Source organism: Colias croceus, chromosome 12, assembly GCF_905220415.1.
Source record: "Colias croceus chromosome 12, ilColCroc2.1".
NCBI lineage: Eukaryota > Metazoa > Arthropoda > Insecta > Lepidoptera > Pieridae > Colias > Colias croceus.
Genome location: NC_059548.1, coordinates 7,111,811 through 7,138,274, shown reverse-complemented (window position 1 = coordinate 7,138,274; position 26,464 = coordinate 7,111,811). Strand labels below are relative to the sequence as shown.

At 32.4% G+C, this 26,464-nt stretch overlaps 6 protein-coding genes and 1 long non-coding RNA gene across 7 annotated transcripts in view; 3 read left to right on the top strand and 4 right to left on the bottom strand.

Annotated features, from left to right (window-relative positions):
* Positions 1-4,899, top strand: part of LOC123696002 (matrix metalloproteinase-2-like) — a 117,601-nt gene extending 112,702 nt beyond the window's left edge. The window contains exons 6-12 of the mRNA XM_045641977.1: positions 539-684; positions 1,751-1,909; positions 1,996-2,573; positions 2,651-2,792; positions 2,919-3,078; positions 3,169-3,272; positions 3,351-4,899. Of these exons, the coding sequence (XP_045497933.1) occupies positions 539-684; positions 1,751-1,909; positions 1,996-2,573; positions 2,651-2,792; positions 2,919-3,078; positions 3,169-3,272; positions 3,351-3,616 (1,555 nt within the window). The 3' untranslated portion in view covers positions 3,617-4,899. The remainder of the gene's footprint in view (positions 1-538; positions 685-1,750; positions 1,910-1,995; positions 2,574-2,650; positions 2,793-2,918; positions 3,079-3,168; positions 3,273-3,350) is intronic.
* A 2,992-nt stretch (positions 4,900-7,891) lies between these two features.
* On the bottom strand, positions 7,892-8,464 carry LOC123696001. Its single transcript, XR_006752030.1, has 2 exons — positions 8,150-8,464; positions 7,892-8,043 (listed from the first exon to the last, which is right to left on the bottom strand). It is a non-coding gene; the product is annotated as an uncharacterized LOC123696001 (long non-coding RNA).
* A 1,009-nt stretch (positions 8,465-9,473) lies between these two features.
* Positions 9,474-11,431, bottom strand: LOC123695999 (cytochrome c oxidase assembly protein COX19). Its single transcript, XM_045641976.1, has 2 exons — positions 10,850-11,431; positions 9,474-9,562 (listed from the first exon to the last, which is right to left on the bottom strand). Exon 1 carries the CDS (start codon positions 11,148-11,150, stop codon positions 10,878-10,880), a length of 273 nt encoding a protein of 90 aa, XP_045497932.1. The 5' UTR covers positions 11,151-11,431; the 3' UTR covers positions 9,474-9,562; positions 10,850-10,877.
* Positions 11,432-11,722: 291 nt separating this feature from the next.
* On the top strand, positions 11,723-17,238 carry LOC123695998 (probable RNA-binding protein 19). Its single transcript, XM_045641975.1, has 15 exons — positions 11,723-11,850; positions 11,919-12,281; positions 12,457-12,693; positions 12,961-13,071; positions 13,146-13,326; positions 13,421-13,512; positions 13,678-13,783; positions 13,975-14,166; positions 14,615-14,776; positions 15,047-15,150; positions 15,237-15,716; positions 15,858-16,060; positions 16,257-16,373; positions 16,651-16,759; positions 17,005-17,238. Exons 1-15 carry the CDS (start codon positions 11,815-11,817, stop codon positions 17,212-17,214), a joined length of 2,703 nt encoding a protein of 900 aa, XP_045497931.1. The 5' UTR covers positions 11,723-11,814; the 3' UTR covers positions 17,215-17,238.
* A 282-nt stretch (positions 17,239-17,520) lies between these two features.
* LOC123696269 (transmembrane 9 superfamily member 3) lies at positions 17,521-20,584 on the bottom strand. The gene has a single exon (XM_045642343.1). The coding sequence runs from the start codon at positions 20,343-20,345 to the stop codon at positions 18,618-18,620; it is 1,728 nt and encodes a 575-aa protein (XP_045498299.1). The 5' UTR covers positions 20,346-20,584; the 3' UTR covers positions 17,521-18,617.
* Positions 20,585-20,734: 150 nt separating this feature from the next.
* On the top strand, positions 20,735-23,757 carry LOC123696287 (notchless protein homolog 1). The gene is made up of 10 exons (XM_045642370.1): positions 20,735-20,969; positions 21,047-21,204; positions 21,357-21,493; positions 21,849-22,023; positions 22,142-22,316; positions 22,438-22,582; positions 22,720-22,909; positions 23,069-23,232; positions 23,310-23,436; positions 23,647-23,757. Exons 1-10 carry the CDS (start codon positions 20,826-20,828, stop codon positions 23,657-23,659), a joined length of 1,428 nt encoding a protein of 475 aa, XP_045498326.1. The 5' UTR covers positions 20,735-20,825; the 3' UTR covers positions 23,660-23,757.
* LOC123696288 (something about silencing protein 10) lies at positions 23,532-25,864 on the bottom strand. Its single transcript, XM_045642371.1, has 2 exons — positions 25,581-25,864; positions 23,532-25,115 (listed from the first exon to the last, which is right to left on the bottom strand). The coding sequence occupies exons 1-2, from the start codon at positions 25,595-25,597 to the stop codon at positions 23,744-23,746; spliced, it is 1,389 nt and encodes a 462-aa protein (XP_045498327.1). The 5' UTR covers positions 25,598-25,864; the 3' UTR covers positions 23,532-23,743.
* Between the last annotated feature and the right edge of the window lie 600 nt (positions 25,865-26,464).

The window sequence follows — 26,464 nt, the reverse complement described above, 5'->3', positions numbered from 1 at the left end:
TTTAAAACATTCCCGAGCGTAATATTTTAATATTTTACGAAAGCTCGCGCTGTTAATAGGTATAATGAAATCAATTTATTTAATAAATTATGTCACAATATTTTGCTCTTCGATACATTTAGCAATTCTTCCAATGCTCAGGAGTACATGTAGCACCTTAATTACAAAATTGTACCTACTCAATCTATCATAGTCACAAAAATCAATAGGTAACACTAGCAATATCCCTACAAAATATTCATAACGTAGAACGAGGTCTTTCGTTGTTTTGTCACGGCAAAAATGATTAGGTGGTTAGTGTCAGTCAAAACCCCGGGGAGGCAAGTTTGATTGCTCTGTACCTACGCTCGTCCACACTTGTTTGTTGCGGAATGAATATATTACTCTAGACCAACTATTCTCATTATAAGTCTATGTATTAGATTTTAGTAATTAACTTTATACACCTAATAAATAATAACAAAATATTGTATTAAAAATACAAAATTGTATTTGAATTGGTTTCTATGAAATTTAAACTATATAATTTTTTTTACAGACGTTTCCATGACGACGCATATCCATTCGATGGACGCGGCTCAATTCTTGCGCATGCGTTTTTTCCTGGAACAGGGCGCGGAGGAGATGCACACTTCGATGACGAGGAACTGTGGTTACTGCAACCCAAAAATGACGACGAAGAAGGTAGGAAATATAATCTATCAAATGTGCCCGTTTTTCAGGTGAATTTGCGTAACTTTCATTATGAACAGAAATTCTTTTGGTAGTCTGAGCTTTGATATAATTAAATTGTTAGGCTGTTACTTTCTAGGTAAAATGAAAATGACCAATATGATCATTACTAAAGTTTTAAATTGTTTTAGAAACGAAACTGATTACTGACTATCAAAAATAATTTATTTGCATGGTAATAATATTGTAGGTATAAAGATAAACACGTATGTTGAAAAACGGCCTATTCTCAGTTATATTCCCGATAATCCTATACATGTGCACAGCTTAAATCGATGCACACGTGTTCCCTAAGCTCTGTAAACAGCTAATACACACTAATTGAAACCCTACCATAATCGTGTTTGTTAGTAAAACAATATTGATATTTCCTGTTATCAATACCTGCTTACGTAAAAGGATTTTAGTTCAGTTTCGGTATTAAGTTTAACGTTTAATTTCTTGTGTATAACAATGTTTCAAATGAATATCCATACTTTAATATTGTAAATGCGAAAGTAACTCTGTCTGTCTGTCTGTTACTCAATCACGCCTAAACTATTGAACCAATTTGCATGAAATTTGGTATGAGGATATTCTGATACCCGAGAAAGGACATAGGCTACTTTTTATTGCGAAATATGTACCACGAGCGAAGCCGGGGCGGACCACTAGTATGATATAAAAAATGTACGGAAACAAATGTCAGCTGGTTGTTCAGTTTGTATCTATGGAGTATAGTGCTAGTTAGTTAATTAACTGTCAAAAGTAGTTTTTCCGTGCAAAGTTCGATGTTCGGAAATGAGCATGTCGCGGTCAGCTACGGTTTGACATGCAAATGGCTAGGCGTGGTTGCTGCTTACCTACCTATCTACCTACTTGTATAGTTACATACCTATATAGAAGAAATCGATATTGATGGTCGAAAATCTAAACATTAGGTACTTTAAGATGTTTAAATTATAATTACGATAACGTTTTAAAAATTATAAATACAATTTACTAAAGCTAATATTTAACAAAAACAATATTTTGCCAGGTACCTCGTTGTTTGCTGTTGCCGCTCATGAATTTGGACATTCGCTTGGCCTCAGTCACAGCTCTGTTAAAGGCGCTCTAATGTTTCCATGGTACCAAGGTATCCAGCCTAATTTCGTTTTACCAGAAGATGACCGCAATGGTATACAGCAAATGTACGGTAAGTTTAACAAAACCAAACCACAATATAAATGTTTATCATAGTGATCTCCTTAATCTTTACTTTACGTTCCAATTTTATTTCAGGCCCCAAGGTCAAGCGGACATGGGCAAAGATTCCTTATTACCGTCCAGTGGAAACTCCACCGCCAACTACGACGTCAACAACAACAACTACTACTACAACAACGACGACAAGGCGCCCATATATCTACCATCACCATCCTGAAAGACATCCGAACCATCGGCCGTACACACCCCAATATCCCCGTCCTCCAAGTAGATATCCATACTATCCCGAGCGTCCCAACTACCCAGATAGATCAAATCCCTCGTACCCAGAGAGGCCGCACTACCCGGATCGTAGGCACAACAATACTGAAGAACATCCTAGAAGGACTCACAACCATTACCCACGTACAGAAACTACGACGCATGCTACAACGTACAGACCTCGTTATCCCCATGTAAGGCCAGAATACCCAACACATCCTCGTCCAAACTATCCCACTGATCCTGCTCAAGATCACCCTAAAAAGAAACCATATTATCCTGTGAAAACTACCACTACAAAACCTCCTCCATCTGATAAACCTGACACATGTGATACCAGCTACGATGCCGTTAGTTTGATTCGAGGAGAACTGTTTATATTTAAAAATAGAGTGAGTATTTTTAACTATTCGTAAAATTGTTTGCATTTATAATTTATTTGAACTTATATTTTAATCGTCCCTTTTAGTATCACTGGAGAATCGGTGCAAATGGAAGATATCCTGGATATCCGATAGAAATTTCGCGAATGTGGTCCGTCCTTCCAAAGAACTTAACTCATGTTGATGCTGTTTATGAAAGACCGGACCGAAAGATCGCAATATTTGTTGGTAAGTAAATAATTAAGCTTCTATGATATCAAGACATTCAAGCTTTTAGACATTACATATAATTTAAATACTTAGATGCTTTCATCTTTTCATCAATTTTAATTCTTCTTTTATTTTTATCATTAGGTAAGGAATTGTACCTATTCGACTCGCAATATCTAATGCCAGGATATCCCAAGAAATTAGTTCAGCTTGGTTTACCAGAAAGTTTGGAGAAGTTAGATGCTGCTATGGTTTGGGGACATAATGGAAAAACATATTTTTACAGTGGTTCTATGTATTGGAAGTAAGTATACCTAATACCTAACTTTATTAATTATTTAATATTTTACAGTTTTAAATTCTGGTACTTAATCCTATTTATCAATTATTTCAGGTTTGATGAAGACATCGGACGTGTTGAATTAGACTACCCCAGAGACATGGCAATGTGGAAAGGCGTTGGATACAATATCGACAGTGTATTTCAATGGAAAGATGGTAAATATCATACACTTAATTAAAATCAAAATATCTCTTTCTCCGGCAAATTAATTTATATAATTTTATTATTTTCAGGAAAAACTTATTTCTTCAAGGGAAAAGGCTTTTGGAAATTCAACGATCTTCAGATGCGAGTGGAACATGACAAGCAGTATCCATCAGCTCAGTTCTGGATGGCGTGTCCCGCGGAGCGAGCGGGTCGGCGGGCGCCCTTCCGGGCACTTCCTTCGCCCGGCTCCACTCTTCGATCGCCAAGCTCAGCGTCACTTCACAATTTCAACGTCTACACTTGTCTCTTTGCTTTAGTATTAATACTTAGCAATTATTTCAAATACTTATAAAATATGAATACCTTTTTTTAATTTGTGTGCCACGTAAATTGAAATGCATAATAATATGGCTGATATAACAAGTACATATCGTTACTTCGTCTGAGTTTAGGTCTAGGATTAATGACAAATGCGCAAACACTACACTGCCTTTTATTAGTATTAAATTAAATGCCCACATTAATTAGATATATATTTTAGAATAATTGTAGGTAAGAAATATTTTGTTTTATATGTACATTTTGATCTCAATATGATCGAGTGCTTGTTTTTTTATGAACTGTGAGGTACATAACACCATTTGTTTAGCTGATGTAAAGTTCGTTATGTATATCGATGTCAGTATTTAGAGTCATATTATTAGTTTATGTTAAGAATATATAAAATTATAAATACAACCATATTTGTAAAATAACTGATTAATTATTATTATATGTAATATAAACAATAGATACCTTTGTATATACAATATACATAATGAAATAATTGCAATATAGCAGTCATTAAACCAAATGTGTGTAATAGCGTTTATTCACGAAAATGCCTTATATAGTTTATTATAAAATATATATTTAATATAATTATTAATAATCTATGTAAGTTTATATTTTTATATATAATATTAAACATTAATGTGATTGTCATGTCTTAAAGGAATAATACAAGTAATTATAATAAAAATGTAAATTATCACTCATGCTGGTTAGAGGTACACTTACTCAGTAATTTGTATATTAAAAATTATACTACCTAGATAATATTATTAAGCTGTACGTATAGAATACAGTTTAAAACTAATTTTCCACGTTGGTGAATGATTATTAAAATAATTGCTTTTTGTGTGCAATGTGAAGACAAATTATAAGTAGATAGTAGTAACCTTAAAAATCATTTAGTCCTCAGCTTGTAATTATTTGTAGTTAAATATTCTATTAAGTGCCACATTGTAACAAGTATATATTTTAATATAGTGAACCAATAATACGTCTAATCATATACTATAGCTTAGCGATCCGGAAAATATTGATTTAAAATACGTTTAACCGTCGATGAGTAAATGTGGAGCTCTTCAAATGAATATGGTGCTTTATATAGATAGTCCCTGTACAGAATAAATTCATATTAGGTATTTTTGTATGTCGTAGTTGTCTTTTGAACTCATCATAAATACATTAGAATGTTGCCTGAAGCAACATTAGTCATCTAACAATTTATTTAATACCTATTCATATAATACTTATGATATAAAAAAGAATACCTATGTCTAGTTGTACTTTGATAATAATTTGTCTGTTTGACTCCATTTTGACTCATACATTCTAGATTTGAAAATTTTATATTTGATACCTAAGTAATTAGGCCATAAATGTGCGTTTATACTAATTATAATAAATGGTTTATACTTTATATCATGTTTGTATGAATATTTTATAATCAATTAAATTTGTTTTGTGCAATCACCATTCAAAAATTATTGGTAATACTCTCATAATAATATTTATTTTTATAAGAATAGGATTCATTTAGTAGAATGTCCGCATTTTTAGACATTTTTTAGAACAATTTTTTTACCTCTATTATGTCGCTCATGCAATACTATAATAGGTTACTTTACAATATCATTGGTCACACTTAATTTAATAAAAACTGTGATATTTACTTTTATTAAAATGCCATAAGTAATTGGCAATAAAATAAATTCAAAATTTTTTTAATCCTTAAAATAGGTAATTGAATATTACTCAATGTGTAACTGCTAATTTTTAAGTACTAAATAACTATACATTTAAGGGGAAATATAAGATTTAAAAAATTTGGATTTTTATTTTGATAATTTTCATATGCTTTTAACCTATCCTATGTGATCCTTGTTATTCTCCGTTTCTTCTCTACCATATAACGAGTAAACAGATACATACTGAATATTTAAACCTACTTGTTATTAATTTAAAGCTTCTTTCACACCAAACGATATTTTTACAATAATTAAACCTTAGATTAAACTCTGCCATAAAAAGGGCGAAATTGAGAGCACTTAATTATTATTTATTAGCTGTTCTATTGCTCCAGTCCTAATGGTCTTAGCATTGCGTGATGGCATAGGTAGCTAACCTTTATAGCCTTCCTCGATAAATTATATCCATACTAATATTATAAATGCGAAAGTAACTCTGTCTGTCTGTTACTCAATCACGCCTTAACTACTGAACCAATTTGCATGAAATTTGGTATACTTAGAGATATTTTGAAACCCGAGAAAGGACATAGGCTACTTTTAATCCCGGGAAAATGACGCAATCCCGGAAGTCCCACGGGAACGAGAACTATGCGGGATTTTCTTTCACTGCGCGGGCGAAGCCGCGGGCGGAAACCTAGTATGTAATAATCAAATAATTTTTTAATCAATATGATCCACGGTTCTTGAGATTAGCGCGTTCATACAAACAAACTCTTCCAGCCTTACTTATAAAAACTGACTGATCTGTTGCTTAAACACCTCTCAGTTAAACAACTCTCAAGTCTCAACTCCGTAAACAATGATTAAAATAATCATACTTATAAACCTGTCTCAGCAGTCTCTCAACTAAGTAACGTCGATATATTTTTTTCTAGTAACATTATCGACATAAAACCCGCTATTCACGTAAAACTTGAGTAAAAATGTACTTTTTGACAAATATGAATGGTAGACTTTATTTTGTATGACATTTAACTGTTATTTATCTAAACTTTCAAATATATATTAGATAGGGAGGCGAGGTAGCTAAATGGCGTAATTAAACGGCGCCGTCGAGACTTATCAAAATCGATAGATAAAATAATTTCGAAAAGAAAAGCTTCTATGGTAAAAACCATTTTAGCGGTGGGTTTGGCGTGTACGGATTTTCAAAAATGTAAAAAAAAATAGTTACTTGGGCATTCTCGAGCGCGTCAGATATTCATACTACGTATGCCCCAAGTGCCTCTGATAACAACGGTATACTAATCTGCCGGTTTGCGTGGTGGGGCTAGGCATATTAATTCGTCAAAAATGCACAAAAAAAAAATTTACTCGAGCGCGTCAGATATTCGGAAGGGGTGTTAAGTAGGCCCCAAGGAAGCTCCCCTTAAAAAAACTGACGATTTCGGCGTGACGATAAGTTACGATGAATTTTTGAAAATGCAGAAAAAAAAAGTCCTTTTGAAATACTCGAGCGCGTCAGATTTTCATAGGGGAGGTTTATCTCGGTCTCCTGAAAGCATATTTTCTTAATCTGACAAAAATGTTGGTGGGTTCTCTTAATCTGACCGAAAAAGGTTTGAGAGTTTCTTTTTTTTAATCATCGTTATTTCATATCATTTTTTCTTAACACCCTCAGTTTTCGAGGTATACTCAAAAAACCGGGAGTTTGAGTTTTTATGATGCTTCAAGTCAAAAAGTTTTAACTTTGGACAAAAATGTAAAGAGACCTTTTTTGTGTAAAATAAAATTACCTTTTATGTTTATTCAAACTTTTTTTTTTGTAAAATGTATCGTTCGCGACTTATATGTTGCAACGCGTTTTTCGGAAGACGAAATGGCTCCTCCAGACTTTCGGTCACGCGGAAACCGGCAGATTTTGTATTTTTAGTAAGTTTTAGATTATATTCTTCAAAATAAAAATAAAAACAATCGCGCTCGAGAATGCCGGATTAACGTTTTTTTTTTACAAGTTCGCGACCCTATAACTTGGCGGCGTCAAGGACTTATCGTCAGATTAGTTAAATTTAGTCTTAAAACACTAAAATCTACCGCCAATATCTTAATCTGACGCGCTCGAGTATTTCAGACTATCGATTTTTTTTTACTAATCTGATCGTCTATCCTGGGCGCGCGTCACTACTTAAAAAGCTAAATAGTTAACAAGGTTGTTCTATTAGGTCTAAGGTATCTCTCATATCTTAAACTGCCACGCTCGAGTATTGCAGAAAATTCCCCTCTTCGCCTCCCTATCTATATTATATGTTATTTCTTTGTAATTTAATATAGGAATAGCAATTATTGTACAGCTGTGATTTATGTAAAATTATGTTTAATGTTTATCGTATTTGTACAGTGAAAAATCAAATAACTGCGAGAATGAGCATCAATTATTATTTATTATTCCTCCTTGCAAAAAAAGCAGGGAAGAACTTATGAAGCAACAACAAGAGTTGCATGAAATTAGAATCCAACAGGAAAGGGAGACTCATGAAAAAAGGCTCTAAATACTTACCTACTTTGGAAGAGGAATATTATAAGAAAACAATAATAAATTTACAAAAATATGAAAATATTCATTTAATTATAAAAATAACTTTCAATATGACTGTGTTTAAATTTTCCCTTGATTTTCGCATTCATCTTCTTATTCTTCTACATTATTAGGGACAGTTAGTAGGACAGGGATTTGTTAATTGATTTTCAATGCCTGTAGGATCTAGAAAGAAACAAAAAAATAGAATTAAAATATAGATAGCATTTATGTATTGGCATTATTAAATATACTTTGTTTGCATAAGAAAGTAGTTTGCGTAAATACCTACCTTGATTTAAAATATACTCATTAATTAGTATTGTTAAATTGTGCAAAACTGCACCAGCAATAATCGTGATCTTGATCACGTGGAAGAATCCTCACATCGTATCATTGAGAATGCGGAATCTTTGCTTCCACACCCCGAAGCAACGCTCGACAGTTATAGTAATTATTCCTCGTTCGTATGTGACTCAGATCGTATATATGCTTCCCATCAGATCGTATATGCTTTCCAAAACTACGACCGGAATTATTCTTCTTTCAGGTCCAGAGGATTCACGCTCTGTTTATAAACTTTTTTTTGACGCCTACGAATTCTAAAATCACGAAGCACTTGCACATCCTTCGTAAAATCCTTACTCAAACTATCAATATCCATTTTACCACAATTTTACTGCGAAGTGAATAAAAACACAAATATTATAATCTTGGCAACTACAAAACGTCAAATGTTTGACAATATATCCGCCATGATGTCTCTCAAATAGATTTAAAACACGGTCAGACGTTGCTTATATTTTGACATTATTTAACAGTTGCTAAAACACTTCTCAACACTGAATTGGGTTTATAAGTGAAAAAAACGTTGATCAACAGCTAAGAAGGGCTCTTAAATTTGAGAGACGTTTATAAGTAAGGCTGCTAGAATATTTATATATGACCGCCTCCTTGTTACAGTGGTTGACGCGTGAGCGTAGAACCGAGGGATCCTAGGTTCGATTCCCGGAAAGAAGAAAAAAAATGTCTTTGTCTGGCAGGACACAGAAGGCCACCCGATCAGTGAAACAGATGTATGAATAATGCATCTGCTCCTCACCCCACTAGGGGACATGAGACTTATATATATTTATATGTATACAACACATTTTATAATTTACTAAATTAAAATACATTTAAAACATTTTGTGTAACAATCTAAAATGGTTAACAAGAGAGAAGAGATTACTTTTATTTTTAGAAATTTACTTTACTAATAACAAAGTGAGGGTAGTTGGGTCAAATGTTGTATATACTTCTCTTATATACTCGTCTTAGGACCTAGGCACGATTCATATGAATGCCCCCCGATTCAAAACAAGGAAGCATTTTCTACTATTCAACAACTAAGCATGTTGTGTGAGTGACAACATATTGACATCTTTTCATCCACAAATATATTAAAAATATATTAAATCAAAAGTTATGTCTAACTATATATTTAAAATTAAAACAGTCATCACTCATCACTTATCAAGTAGATTAGACATATCCTTTGTAATCATATTTACATAAAGATTATTTTTGAAGTATTATTCTTACAATTAACTTTAAGATGAATAATAAGAAACATCTGCTGTAAAAAATTTATTAATTCACTACCTATATTATATAATTATATTTAAATCATTATTAAATAACAATCACAACACTTCTCAAGTCCCTTTACGGTATTTCTTTAGTAATTTGCGGCACGAATTAAGGGGGGGGAGGGGAGGGAAAGGGAGGGGGGAGGTAAGGGGAGACTCCCTGTGAAGTGGGGGGGTGCGGAAACCCCCCCTTCTATTTTTTTTAATTTTTTTTGAGTTTATATTTATAGTAGCTTACCGCCCGCGGCTTCGCCCGCTTTGTCTAAAACCTAATAAATTATATACTAAAACCTTCCTCTTGAATCACTCTATCTATTAAAAAAAACCGCATCAAAATCCGTTGCATAGTTTTAAAGATTTAAGCATACAAAGGGACATAGGGAAATAGGGACAGAAAAAGCGACTTTGTTTTAAATACTATGTAGTGAAATGTAGTTAGATATAATATATTGATTATTGAAGATTATGGGCTTTCTTGACTGCTCCGGCGCTGCAGAACGTGGCGCTTGCCCCCGTGTACGTCGTTGCAGGCAGGAGTCTTCACTCGCCTTCATAGCTTCGGCTTTTTGGTCGCCTTTGGCGACCAGCCTCAGCCACTCCGGCTCGCTTGACTCTGCCTGCTCCTCAGCACACGCGGGCGCCACGCTCCTCCGCGCCTCCGACTTTTTAAATACACTCTAGTGTATGACAGACAAGTACCACGTGGAATCGGGGTGGACAGATTCGGTTCTGTTACTAACAATTTGTGTGCAATATACATACAATAAAAAAAACATTTTTTTAATAATTATACATGTTTGATACAATTTACAAGGGCATTGAATGGATCAATTTTATTTTTTTCCAATCAGCATCTCCACATATTATATTCTTTAATAATATCATCAAAGTTTGGGTGGTTATAGTTATCTTTTTTTTAAAAATCTCTTTACAACATGCCACTGGGACTCAATTCTTCGAGTATGAGTCCCATCAGGGGCAACAAATGGGTTGTCTGGATCTGAGTGATTAACTTTTTTATGAACAAACCCATGTTGCCCCAATCATATACTACTCGCCAATAATCCGTATGAATTGTTGTCCCTCAGCAACATGCTTTTGAATGAACTATGAAGGAACTATGGTTTTTAATGTACATTTTGACATTTGTTATCTCTTTCAAACACAATTCTTGTAGGTAGTTTTGTCAATGTAACTCAAACAATTTTGAACATAACCTCAAAAATTAAAATTAAGATTTCTCTGTAATTACACGTTTCCGCACGAAAAGCCGTTAATGTATGTTACGGGGCATTATTATCGATCGAAAAAAATTAAAATCACGCCAAAATTCGTGCCGCAAGTTTCTAAAGTCAACCCCCCTTTACTACTATAGCCACATAACAACTTCTATTTCTTCTCTTCTTCTATTTGGTCATTGCTTTCAGGAAATCCTAACTTTGACCATTTTTCTTTTGCCATTAAGTTATTTTCCATTCTGCATGCCAAATATTCTTTAGCCTCTGAACGACATAAGGAATTGTTACTATTATTATCGTATAAACAATTAAGATACCGCATCATGCTCTTCTTACATACTCCTTCATGATCAAGTGGGAAACTTCCTTTTTCTGGTGGGGTTGGTATGAATTGCTTCTGCCCAAAAGTCATAGCAGTCGACATCTTGATGAGAGAATAACCGACTTTAACAGCTTGAATAAAATGAAGAAGATCTAAACTAGTCTTGATGATGATCTGATTTCAAACGAATCCTTATTTAACCATAATTAATTGTAATACCAATAGATTTATTTTTCTACTCACTGAGAATTTGCCTTAAATACTGAGCTTGAAGTACGGTCAAAGATATTAGGAATGTTCATTAGAGAATATTTTTTTACCTAATGAAAATTATCGAGCCCTTGATAACAATTTTCAACGATTTTGACGTTTAAACTGTCAAATAGGCAAAACATCTGACAGTTATATCTTCTAGCCATAACAAAAAAAAACAATCCATATTCTTGTTGCCATTGCCAATGTATTAATTTTTCAATGTACATATATTTATTACTATTTTGTTTCCACATAGATAGATCATAAAAAACTCCCTATAAATACCTCCCGATATAAATTTTTAATGGACCCTAAACGATTATTCGACTTTATATTCAATGCGCATGCCTACAGGCGCAACACTGCGGAAGGTAAGGGATTGACAACTGACAATGACAAATTATAGGTACTTCAAAATAGAAATCACATGGATTTGTTTTGAATTGTTTCTTTTAATTTTTATTTTATTATCTAATATCTATTCTCGATATTTTTAAGTACAGAATGCAAAATGACTCGATTAATAGTTAAAAATTTACCCAACAAGGTAAGTAATTTTTGCTAGTTATTCTTACGCTTTCGTGGGCAAATTGAAATAAATAACTTGTTTATTAGGTTACAGTAGAAAAACTCAAAGAATTATTTGGCGAAAAGGGTGAAGTAACCGACGTACAACTAAAATATACAAAAGATGGCAAATTTAGAAATTTTGGCTTCGTGGGTTATCGGACAGAAGAGCAAGCCGATGCGGCGAGAGAACATTTTAATGAAACCTTTATCAATAGCATGAAGATATCCGTTGAAAGTTGTGCAAATTTAGGTGACGAAAAGAAACCAAGAGCGTGGAGCAAATATGCCAGTGACAGTACTGCATATAAAAAAATACACAAGGAAGAAATTGAAGTCACTGATAAACCCAAAAAGAAGTTAAGCAAAGCTGAAAAAAATAACAACAAAATCAAGGAATTGCTTAAAAAGGTAAAAAAATTAACACAACTTGCAAAACTTTTTATGTAGTTTCAAGTTTGTATTGCTTTTTAGGAATGATTTTGTTAACATTGTCAATTTCCATCATAATTTTACTATTAAATTAGGATGACACTATTTATCCAAATTTCAGTATGATAATTTTGTATTTCATACCTTTTTTCAGCACAAAGATGACCCTTTATTTGCTGAGTTTATTGAGGCACATGTCAATGATAAAACGGCTTGGATCAAGGAAACATTAACTGAATTAAGTCAGAACAATGATGACAGTGGAGTTGAAGATGAAACAGCTGACAACAAAAGTGAAGAAAAAGCAGATGAAAAAAAAGTGTCCGAGGATAAACAAGATGCACCACTAAAAGAAAATAAAGCAGCCAATGCACAAATAAGTGATTTAGATGTATGTTTCTTTTTCTTATATTTCAAATGAAAATTATTTTATCTCAAAATTTGTTAATAATTGGGTTAATAATATAATAAGAATTAGTATATTACAGTTAAGATTTTACCTGTAATAATAAATCAAATTTCAACAAATCTTGCTCCAATTCAAGTTTATAAAATAATATCGTTGAAATTATAATTCAAAAATTGATTTTTATTATGTTGAAAATTTTCACTTTACCTTTTAAAAAATTTCTGATATTTATACAATTTTTTCTTCCAGTATATGAAAGTGTTAATGAAAAAAGTTGATGGTTTTAAAGAGGATGTAGTTACTGAAGTTGCTCCAGCAGAGCCAAAGAAAATAAGAAATAGGCCATTATTCTATGTAAAAGTAAGTACAAAGGCATTATGAAATTAATAATTTTACTCATTTGACTCTTGTTACCTAAAATTATCTTGTTTCAGATAAATGGATTGCCTTTTAAATGTAAAAAGAAGGACATTAAAGAGTTCTTCAAACCTCTAGTACCATACTCAATTAGGTTGCCTCTGGGCAAAGGAAAAAAGCTTGCAGGTTTCTGCTATGTTGGATTCAGAACAGAAAAAGAACTTAAAAAAGCACTTAATAAAGATAAATTGTTTTTGGGCAAGTACACATTTTCTTACTTTGTGTTATCAATATCATTCTAAATATTTTGCTCCTTGATAACATGGTAATATTACTGCAAAAATTATTTTAGGAAGTCACAGGGTACATGTTCATCAATATGAAGATAAAGCAAAAAAGGCTGCTGAAGAGGAAGAACAAGAAAATATTAAGAAAAGGAAAGAGGTAATTTTGGTTCATTGTATTTATAAGTTAAAACATAAAATAGTTAGGTACTTAGTTTTTACTAATTGATCTTATACAACTTATAAAATAATTTCTGCACCTAGTCGTTTATTCAGTCTGAATTCATCAATCTTTATTGTCTAAAATGGATTTCCTTTTTTACAGAAAGAATTTAATGGAGAAAGTATTGGTGAAAGTGGTAGCATATTTGTCCGTAATTTACCATATGTTGTTTCTGAAGATGAATTGACAAAATTGTTTGAAAAATTTGGTAAGTTACACCAGTAGAAAAATTTCGTATTTTACATAAACACTACGCAGATGTAACTCATACGCACGCAATAACGACGTTTGTGACGACGAAGAAGTTGCTCCTATACAAATTATTAAAGAAATTATTATGTGTTCTATAATTTTGTCTATTATAAAAACGCTAATTAATATTATTTTATTCATATTCAGGTCCACTAGCAGACGTTAACATGCCAATAGATCCCATACTCCGTCAGCCGAAAGGGTTTGCAACGGTCACATTTGTCATGCCAGAGCATGCGGTTAAGGCTTACACCACGTTGGATGGTACAGCGTTCTGCGGCAGAATGCTGCACCTCTTGCCCGCAAAAACGGAACGGCTTGACAATGATGATGATGATGGTACTGTATAATTTAAAAAATATATTTTTTTTTGTGTTTTATAACTGAACTCTGTCTGAACTGAACTTTTATCATTTATGTGGTAAATACCACATAAATGATAAAAGTTGGAAATCCTAGTGTTTGATTTTACGCCAGTATTATACATTTAGAAGTTAAAGACTTTTTAACTGACCTGATTTTTTGAATGACCGTCAAGACGTGTAACATCTCAGTCTCCCCGTGACCACGCTCGCTGTAAAGTGTTCGAAACGTCCGCGTCGGGAAAATAATATAATGAATAATTCGCGTTTAAAATCCGTTAAAAAGTCTTTAATTTCCAAATCATTTATATGACTATAGAGTAGAAGCAAAAAATAAAACAATGTACTAGTGTTTTAAACTACATAAATTACTAACAGTAAAAAAAATCTTAACTGGTATTTCAATTCTTATGTTATGTTTACAGCTGGCCTCTCATTCAAGGAGAAGAAGGCGAAAAAACTAAAGGACCAAGCAAGATCGTCACACAATTGGAACACGCTCTTCTTGGGTGCTAATGCAGTCGCTGACGTTGTGGCAGCGAATTATAATACGACAAAGGAACAGTTATTGAATGAGAACAGCAAAAGTAAGGAAATATTTTGTGTTGTTGAACTTTTTTTTAATTTGACTTATTGAATAGGTTCAAGGGTATAATATAATAAATAAGCTAATTACTTTTAAGTACATTGATTAGAAAATCAAGTCTCAAAAATATAGAAAGAACACTTTTCAATTTATCCATTTAAAACACAAATTTTGTGGAAAAAATTTACCTAATTAGTTAACTTGGTTCACAAAATATATTTTTAAATTTAAACTCCAACTTCTATTTTTAACAATGTATCTGATTTCACAGGTACCAGTGCTGCTGTGAGACTTGCACTCGGTGAAACACAACTCGTAGCTGAAACTAAATCTTTCTTAGAGTCCAATGGAGTATATTTGGATGCTTTTAATAGAGTAAGCATCCGATTAATTCTATTTAGTGAATTTTTTTTACAAATATTGACCTAATTTATAAAGTTATAATATTTTTATTATTTCAGCCCAGTAAAAAAAGATCGAAGACTTGTATTCTCGTAAAAAATTTACCAGCTGGCACTGATAAGGAAGAAATTAGGACACTATTTGCGAAACACGGTCAAATTGCAAGGTTCTTAATGCCAAAACACGGAGTGACAGCGTTAGTAGATTTCATCGAACCATTCGAAGCAAAAAAGGCATTTATCAAACTTGCATATTCACAATTTAAATCGGCACCATTATATCTTGAATGGGCACCAGAAAATGTATTTGAAAAATCAGCTAAGCTAACAGATAATGCAAAAACAGATATTAGTGAAGTTACTACTAAAGAAGAAGAAGTGAAAGGTAGTAATTTAAGTAAAAATGAAGTTAAAGAGCCTTCTAAAGAAACAAAGGAGGACGCTAAAGAAGATGATGTAGAACAAGAAGAACCAGAAAATGATACAACACTATTTGTAAAGAACCTTAACTTTAAAACAACAGAGGAATCCTTGAAAAAAGTAGGAATGCAACATAATTTAAACTTGATTTTGTAACCTGTGTTTACATTCGATTTAAATATCTAAATTATTTTTTGTACTATTTTTTACTTTTATTATAAAAATATTTAATGTCATACAATAAAATTAATATAATTTCAGCATTTCGCCAATTGTGGTAAGTTACACAGTGCGACGATAGCCAAAAAAAAGGATCCCAAGAATCCCGGCAAGTTCCTATCCATGGGATATGGATTTGTACAGTTCTATAGAAAAGAGCACGCAACCGAAGCGCTGAAATCGCTACAAGGATCAATTTTGGATGAAAAACAGTTGGAAATGAAACGATCGGAAAGAGGAAACACGTGAGTAAAAAATCTGTGCAACTTATTCGTAAAAATCGATCGCCTTTGTCAATAAAATTGTTTTGATTTATCAAGCTTTACTTGGAATATTGATACCTAAAACATAAAAAGGTAATTTGATAAAAGTGTAGTTAGTTCCATCTCTCATAAAATACATGTAAAATGTGCAAGTATCTCATTATATTTTTATTTGCAGAACTGAGGTCAAAACAAATAAAAAGAGTGTTAAGGAAACAACACAAAACGGCACAAAAATTCTCGTTAGAAATGTACCATTCCAGGCAAATAGAAAGGAATTGCACGAAATATTTAGGTGAGTATATTTATAATGCGTATTAGTTATGTTCACCGGATTGAAGTTTAATTTTTTACTTTAATTGTTCTTGAGTACATACCTACTTACTCGATTGATAAAAAATCTATAACTTTTTGAAAAATATTTTACCATGTTTTTATTAACTAATAATGGTTAATTTCTTTATTGATAAATCGTTTTGCGATAGTATAGAATGCATAACTACATTAATTAAAATATTTTTCAATTTTTCGTATTGTTTTAAATTTGTATTTCTTAACCCTTAATATTTTAGGGCGTTCGGAGAAATCAAAACTCTGCGGCTTCCAAAGAAATTCACTTCAGAGTCTGACCAACATCGGGGTTTTGCGTTCATAGACTATTATTCAAAAGCAGATGCTAAGGTAAGTCAGTCCTCCTAGATAAACTATATTAAGATATAATATGGATGACTAAACATGAATGCGCTAACAATTTCAAACGCGGCAAGGTTTATATTTTGTGGTCCGAAATTTACTGATTTCTTATCAACCAACATTTTATTTCTATTTACCGTACTACACGCATGTGTACACTGAAGCAAGAGAGTATAAAAAGCTCAAAGATGTCATGTTTAAATAAATACAAAGCTATTTTACTTTGCTTTCAGAATGCCTTTGAAGCTTTGTGTCAATCTACCCATCTTTACGGTAGAAGGTTGGTACTGGAATGGGCCGACCAAACTGACGAGAATGAAGATGTGTCTGCACTAAGAAAAAGAACCGCTGACGCATTCAATGCGAGAACACCGGGTGGCAAAAAATCTAAAAAAGGATCTATTGATGCTGAAGAATTTGTTGAAAATGATGATGTGAAATAAATATATGTGGAAGTTGAATTTATATATTATTAGTTTCATTTTAGTTTCCTTATAGCTTAAAATAAAATTTAAATTCCATTCGAGTCTTCACTTCCTAGCTTTCGTTTAACTGCATTATATTAGTAGAGTTAAATTTATCTTTGACTGTATAATATAATACTTATATGTTTGTCTTGTATTTAAAAATGAGAAACCTTTACAAACAAGAAACAAGAAACCTTTTTGTTTTACTTTCAAATTGAAATCTAAGCCTATTTTTATTTTAAATTATGGTAGGTAGGTACTAAAGCAAATTCAAACGAAAAATATTTTTTCATAGTCACTTTATTTCTCACAATATTTATTACAATTTTTAATGATGGATGGCATTACATAAATGTTTCCGACTTAACATCATACTCAAATAAATACAAAAGAAAGCTATGGAATACTTGTTAGTGTCAACATCTATATATTATAATATTTACATAGGTATTTTAAGAATTAAACCTAAATACACCTTAACAATAATGATCACACTCTTAGGGATCTAAGTGCTTCCTAATTTCACAACAAGTCTGAATCCCTAAATGGATATTACAATACAGTCATTCATCATAGCTTTAACATAAATCAACAAGAGATTAAATAAGACTCAAGTGCTTCAATATAATACAGAAGTATTTCCATGACTTGCTTTCCAATATTGATTAATATTAGATCAACAAAATTTTTGACTAATGTGATACTATTGTGATACACAAAATGTTTCAGTGTAGCTATAAAATATTAACAATTATTTAGCCACAATTTTATAATAATTATCTTTTATTATGGGCAATATTATTACTTACTATGATATTTATAAAATGAACAATAGTTGAAGCATCATAATATATCATTTGTTGGTTTGTTTAAAACATAATTTGCAATAAACTAACAAGAAAATAATGTTTATATTTCTATAATTAAACAATAAAAATGTATTTGAATTCCTAAACTCAACAAAGACTGTTAAGCTTACAATAATTAATATTTGAATAACTGAAAAAGGATAATCATGCCGTTTCTCTCTATACAATTTTAGTTTAAATACATTGCATAATTTTTACTAAACTTTTTGAAAAAAAAATTCTCAAATAATGATCACATATGGAATTACAATATTCTTATCTATTGATTAGATTCTATAGTGTAGATATTTGATGAATATCATATAGATTAGTTTATCATCACTATATATTGTAATTATATTTATATATACCCAAAATTAGATCCTTGTAAGGGCTATTCAATATCTCCTAAAATATAAGAGTTTTTCAAAACAATTAATTTGTGTGAAACACTGCTTCAAGTAGCTACCCAAGAGATACATTCCATGCTTCAATACATTTTTTGATAACCTATATAATTGCACCAGTATCTCAATCAATCTTAACAGTTGAGTAGATTTTTCTTACAAATAAACTGGTTCCAATATAACCAACAGTTCCACAAATTATACCTAGTGCCAAACTGAATAATGCCATGTAACCAAAATAGAAAGTAGTTTGGAATAAACCATACATCTTTGTCTTGAAAAGGAAATAGTAAAATGAATACAGGTAGACATAGAGAGCTGTGCTTCCAGCAGAAAGGAAACTGGTCCATTGCCAGCGGTAGTCCTCGGCATTCAAGAGGAAGTAAGTGCAAACAATGGTCACACACACAGTGACAATCATCAAAATCAGGAACACCAATAACATGAACCCATAAACATAGTAGATCTTGTATGCCCAAAATGAGGTAAAAATAAAGTACATTTCAATGAATATTGAGCCAAAAGGTAGTATTCCTCCCATAATAATAATGATGAATGGTTCCATAAACCATTTTTTCTCAGGTATTGGTCTGGGTACAGCATTGATACGGCATGGATAATCAGGTTGACCAGCTAGATTTCGCCCAAGTACTGTGCCTACTAAGGTTAAGGGCAAGATGACAAAGGTACAAATTGACATTACAGCAATCATGCTACCAAAAGGAATAGCCCGTGAAGCATGGTAATACATAGCAATGAAATTTATAAAGAATGCAGTACCACACACCATCACTGGTAATAGGAAGGCAGACAACAACATTTGTTTAATCCAAAGCCTTCCTCCCATCCTAGCATACAGAGAACCACCAAAGTAACCATTTACTGGTGACGTAGCTGCATAGATGAAAATAGCTGTAGATAATAAGGAACCTCTTTCAGTATAAAGTTCACCAAAAATGGTAAATATGATTACAGCTAGTGTGACAACTGTAAGCTGGTAGCCTGCTCCAATTAAAGCAGAAAACAAGCCTAAGTGTGGGACAGGTCTGAATACATCTCCATGAACCTGTTTCCAACCATACTCATCACCCAAGTCTTTCTCCAAGTCATCAAGATCATCATCTTTAGAATATCTAGCATAATCCTTTCTTAGGGTTCTCATGAGAATCATAGACACAAGTCCTACCAAAAAGATAACCATCATAAAACTGTTAAATATGCTGAACCAATGTATTCTGTGCTGGAAGAAATTGGGATCTAAATATTTGTCAAACCGATCCTCAAAACGTATGTTGCTGCGCTTCCAGTTCACTTCATAAGTGAATGGGATTTTGGCACCTAATGCGAGCTTTTCTTTATTCTCGGCAGTCAAATTCACCTCAACGATCCTGTTACCGTTATATCCAATATCAAACTTCTTATGTGTCCAGATATAGTAATTGTCACCATCGATTTCACCAACAATACCCCAAATCGGAAGGTCGTCCACGTACATCTGATACCAATAATGGTTCTTTACTGCATACACAAGTGCTTTATAAGCCTGTTCGTCAAGTTCGATAGCACAAAATTGTTGTGCTGGGACATTATCTTTGTAAGTGATATCGAGACCACTAAACTCCAATTCAACTCCTTGAAGAGCTTCAGATAATGTCTCATGATAGTGGCCTATTGTAACTTTGGTTCCAACGCAAAATGGCAAAGAAAAATAAGCATAGGTCTCTTGTCGATTGTGGTATGGGCCTACAGTATTCATCCATAGCACTACCTGTTCTCCATCTTTATACGTGTGTGTATGTTCATCACAATAAACTAAAGAACACATAAATATTAAAATGTAGAGATATTTCATTGTAACTTTTCAAAGCAAAGATTTATTAACTAGAACGATAAACACAACACGTATGTAAAAAGCCGATGTCAGACATTTGTAAAATTGTTGCCATTTTATTTCATTTTTTACTGCAATATTGCAAGTTATTTGCAAATTGTCAATGAATAGCTTACTTTCTGATTGTTTGATGTCGCGTATTTTCAGTTATCACCATTGGTAAACTTGTTTCAGACAGATGTTAAGAGTAGAGAAATTAATGCAGAATTAATAAGGCACTTGTTTTGGCTACTGCATATATTTTTACGATAAAAAGAACACCTCAAGAACATCACTGCTTGACGGGATACGTCAGCATCTAAAATATGTCAAATGCTCCAGAATGTCATTTATCGAAACGAACTGTCAAATCAGCGTGAGATTGTTTAGCCTTTAATTTGAATTAAGGTTATGTTTTTCTATTATAGAAAAACAGATTATTTATTATTTACCACTTAAAAAATGGAAACAGACAGTGATTTACCTTCATGTGTACAGGCCAGATTTAAATCAGATACTGGAGAAGAAACAGGAAGTCCTCTGGACCTACCACTTAATGTTACAAAAGATCAAATTACTCTTATTTGTAATGCGTTATTACAGGAGGTAAACCAATACATTAAAAAACAATTATTGTCTTTAATTTAAATTGTTGTAAATTTTAATGTCGTGTCATGTTTCAGGAAGACAAACCTTTTCTTTTTTTCGTGAAAGATATTGAAATAACCTCTTCACTTAAAGATGCTCTCGATATCAACAAATTAAACTCGGAAGAAGTCGTGGAAATAATATACCAGCAACAGGCTGTATTTAAAGTACGCCCAGTAACAAGATGTACAAGGTAATAAAATAACATGTACTAATTACAAATTTATAAAGAATAGAAAAAATGAAATGAGTGCCATAAAACCAAAAATATAAATGTACTAATTACTTAAAAATTACAATTAACCCTGAAACATAAAACATCATTAATCATTGCTTTTTTTCTAGTTCTATACCAGGCCACGCAGAAGCCGTTATTTCAACAAGTTTCAGTCCTTCTGGTCATCATCTAGCGAGTGGTTCTGGAGATACTACAGTTAGGTTTTGGGACATAAATACACAAACACCATTACATGTATGTAAAGGTATGTAATCTGTATTTTTCGTACAAGTATTTGTTAATTGGAAATGTATAGCTAGAAATGAAAATAGAATTTCACATAAATGCCCTGGGTATTTTATTTTACCACTCATAGTAAAGAACTTGCCTATAATAATTTGCTACAAATGATAATAAACATGAAAATTGTCAGCCATTCTGTTCCATTTATTGTTCTATCTTTTAAATTTATGATTTGGATGACATTCATAATCTCGAGGGGTCATGTAAGCACTATTATATTAGCCTTTTCCTTTTTAAAATTAAATCAATAGGATTTTATTATCTGTGGTTTTGTTCACAAGTGTAACAGCAAGTTAACCATAAAATTATTTTTGTAGGCCATAACAACTGGGTATTATGCATAAGTTGGTCGCCGGATGGTTCAAAGTTAGCATCAGCATGCAAACAAGGGCGTATAATGCTGTGGGATCCAGTGTCCGGTAATCAAGTTGGTAAAACAATGATTGGACATAAACAATGGATAACAGCATTAGCATGGGAGCCATATTTAAGGTATAAAGTTGTTTTTTGTGTCTTAATATCATATTTTTAGGCATACTTACAGTATTCATTAGATTTTGTAGGTGTCACGAAATGTGTCACTTAACTGCAAGTATTAAAATTTTCACAGAAATCCAGATTGCCGTAAACTAGCCAGTTCTTCTAAAGATGGTGATGTCAGAATCTGGGATACAGTAACAGGCCTCACTATTCTTAGTTTGACTGGTCATTCCAAAGCAGTTACTTGTGTGAAATGGGGAGGTACAGGCTTAATTTACACATCTTCCCAAGACAGAACAATCAAGGTTTGAATTTAATTATTAACATGAATAATATGTCAATCTGAGATGGAATATTCAATATTTGCATTCTTAATCTCAATCAACATACAAATCACATTTAATTTACTAATTAAGCTTTTTTCAGGTTTGGAGAGCTGATGATGGAATATTGTGCAGAACTCTAGAGGGTCATGCTCATTGGGTTAATACTTTAGCATTAAGCACAGATTACGTTTTACGAACAGGACCTTTCCATCCAATTCTCGATCGTAACGACCCTTCAAATGATAGTAAGTAAAATAATTTTAAGTTAATCTTTCACTTACAAAAAGCCAAATAGGTTTTTTAAAATTATGTGAAAAAATGCTTGTTGTGGCATAGTGTATTACTGTTTTATAGTGTATGTAGTTACATATTTGTTTTCTAGAAAAAGTACTTCAACAAAGAGCCCTAGAAAGGTATGAACAAACTTGTCAGCAGGGTGCTGAGAAATTGGTCTCTGGATCAGATGATTTCACTTTATTTCTTTGGATTCCCGAAAAAGAAAAACGTCCCCTAGCTAGAATGACTGGCCATCAGCAGTTAATCAATGATGTTAAATTTTCTCCAGATTCTAGGTGAGTAAATAAATTGAACTTTTTTTTAACATCTGCCAAAAACCATTGTATATTTGTCGTAAATATTGGTGTGTATATGACATATTATTATGTAATTTCTTAACAAGTTTTTGTTTCAATTTTAATTTCAATTACATTCATTTTTTTTCTGTTGCATAGGATAATAGCATCAGCATCATTTGACAAATCAGTAAAACTATGGGAAGCAGCCACTGGAAAATTCATAACAACCCTAAGGGGTCATGTACAAGCAGTCTACATGGTGGCCTGGTCAGCCGATTCCAGGTTATTACTGAGTTCTAGTGCAGATTCTACATTAAAAGGTAACAATATAAAACAAAGTAATATTTTACTGGCTAAAATAGTTGTAGCTAAATTTTTATATATTTTGTAATTATAGTCTGGAATATGAAAACAAAGAAATTGGAGCTGGACCTCCCTGGACATGCAGATGAAGTTTATGCTGTTGATTGGTCACCTGACGGTGCCTATGTGGCTTCAGGAGGGAAAGATAAAGTATTGAAACTGTGAGTGATTTAATAATACTATCTGTATGAAAATAAAATGATCTAATGGAAATTTGAGAATAAAATATAATTTGAATGTCAATAAAAAATCATCATACATGAATATTGTAATATCTTCTTTATTATTCTTCTAGATATTCATGAAGGTCCATTATTTTAATTTAAGCAATACTAATTTCACATTTTAAAAAGTTATATTTCTTGTTACAGGTGGCAACATTGAATCAGAAAAAACACTTAAAAATCATAATATGATGAACATGTTTTATTGTAAAAAACAGTATATGTTATCTTGGAAATAAATGGTTTATTTAATTTTAATACTCTTTTTAACATTTGTTTTAATACCTGAAGCTTCTCCTGCATACCTTGTAACTTCAGTTTTTGGTTCTCTTATGGCACCCTTCCTCCTTATCTTAGCCTTTCTATACTTAAGCTTATGTTTCACTCTGGGATTTCTTTGCTCCTTCTTTCTGTGTGGTGTCAATCCTTTATTTTTCGCAATTTGATATGTTATTTGACGCTTTTCACCCATTTCATCCACAATATTTTCATTCTGAGATGGAGGCAGTTGGATGTCTTCTGTTCCACCTTCCTCATTGTCCGAGAATCCACTTTCATCAGATTCATTATTTTTATTGTTCTCAACATCTCTGGGTTTGAAGTAATCATTACCTTCAACTTCACTGTCTTCATCTGAGACTCCCGTATCTTCACCCTCATCTTTTTCAAGAGCATTAATTAATTTCAATTTCTTATTCGGCTGTTCAGGTGATCCCTTGCTTGATTTACGTTTCTTGTTATTTTCTCTGACAACTTGTAACTTTATTTTATTTTGAACAGCATTTAAAATATTTTCTATTTGAGGCTTTATTACTTCACAATAGATAGGTTCCATTTTGTTTAACATTTGCCTGTACTGATAAAGGCGTTTAATAACTGGGTGATTTTGTATGCTGATTCTTTGACTTTTGAGTAAAATATAAAAACTAATATTTGTGCAGTAATTTAAAATAAGATCATAATTAGTTTTAACAAATTTAGAGGCTGCACATTCAGGTAATGTGCCACCCTTTATGAGTTTCATCACTGGTTGCAGGTCATCTTTTGCAACAGTTAATTTAGATTTGAAATCTTCAATAAGACCTGCAAATTCTGGACTTTCCTTTTCAAGAATTTGCATTTTCTGTCTTTTAGACATTTGGCTTAAATCACTTTTGATAAGAGTTTCTTTACTCTCATCTATTGATGGCTGCAAAGGGGAAATAAATTCTAGTTTAAAATCATCTTCCTCTAACTGTTCTATTAGCCTTTTCTGAATATTTTTGGCCTCTTCTTCTTCCATGAGTGCTGCCTCTTCATCATCTCCAAAACCTCCATAATCTTCATCAACATAATCAGTAGAATAATATGATTTTTTCTGCTTACCCCAAGCCTTAGAATCTGGTAAGTCATCATCAGATTTCTCTTGGCCCTCAACATCACTATCTGCCATTTCAAGATCATTATTATCGGATTCATTTTCAGAATCTGAAAATTTATAAACTTCTTCTTCACTGCTAGAATCTCCTTCTTTTTCCTTGCGCAAACTTTTGATGATCGACTTTTCCTTCTCTGTATATTCATTTTCTGAATCTGACATCTCATAGCTCCCATCCAAATCAAATTTGGAGTTGACCCTGTAACCATATAAATTATTATCATTAAACATTATATATGTTAATTAGAATTTAATATGACATAATATAAATTTGAACAAATATGTCTATAATCCTGACTAAAAGTTTGAATCGAACTGTATTATGTTGGACAAACACATTAAATAAAATGTTTTGTTTATCATGCATTTCTTGTCCTGAAAGATAACGCTGAAATCACTTTTACTGAAAAACTATGCAGAGATTAGTTTAGTTACCTCCGCTAAAAAAAAATTAGAAACATGCAATGAAGTGCGCTAGATCAAGACTTCGTACTTCCAAAAACGAGATAATTTATGAATAATCTGCTAAAATCATGACGATTCAAGAGTAAAAAAAAAAATACACACTGAAATCTCGTCGTTTTGTATTCATGTTTTGTCTGCGTTAGGCGAATCTATGCAGATGTAGTATTTACATTAATATTAAAACTAAAGATATACTTACTTTATTTTGTCCGTCATTGTTAAGCTTGATCAACAAAATACAAGGAAGACAAGAAATAAGTGCAACGTTAACACGTTATTTTTAGGTTATTTTCTCAACGCCATTTATATCAACTTGATATCAACACACGCTATCTTAAAGTGTAATTATAAAATATATATTCAACAACTAATAAAATATAAACAACAAGTTTAAGTATAATTACTTCGTTCGGTTGAAACTATGAAATTTATGTAAATGAACAGACAGGAAAATTATTTAGATATTTATAACATAACTTGACAGTTGACACCTCTATGGTTGACACTGCAGTACACTGCAGCTGCTTGTGCTGGCTTGTGCTTGACAGTTGACAGTTTCAAGCAGTTTCAAGCTGAGGTTTCAAGTTTGACTTTGACAATCGACGGTTGGGATTTGGGAAATGGGTTAAGGGAAAGGGTCGAGTGACTCGCTTGTGTTATGGAAACATGGCTGATAAACTTACATGTATAATTTTTTTTAATAAATACTTATATAGATAATTAACACCCAGACACAGAGCAAACATCTATGTTCAACACACAAATATTTGCCCCGGGTGGGAATCGAACCCACGACCTCTGGCTTAGAAGGCAGGGCCAATACCAACCAAGCCAACTGGTCAGTCAAAATAATGTCCATTTAATGTCATGGTCATTCTCCAGGCTAGTTAATTGCTCCGAGGAGTGACTGGTCAATTTTTTTTTTTTTAAGTGGAACTTTTATTACATCGTCTCAAACTTTTTGGTCTGTGTAGCGCATGTCGCGTGACGCACGATACGTACGATAATTATCGTACAAATACGATAATTTTTAGTTAGTGAAAAAAACTCGGGCGGGTCACGAGTGGCTGAGTTGGTGAGGCA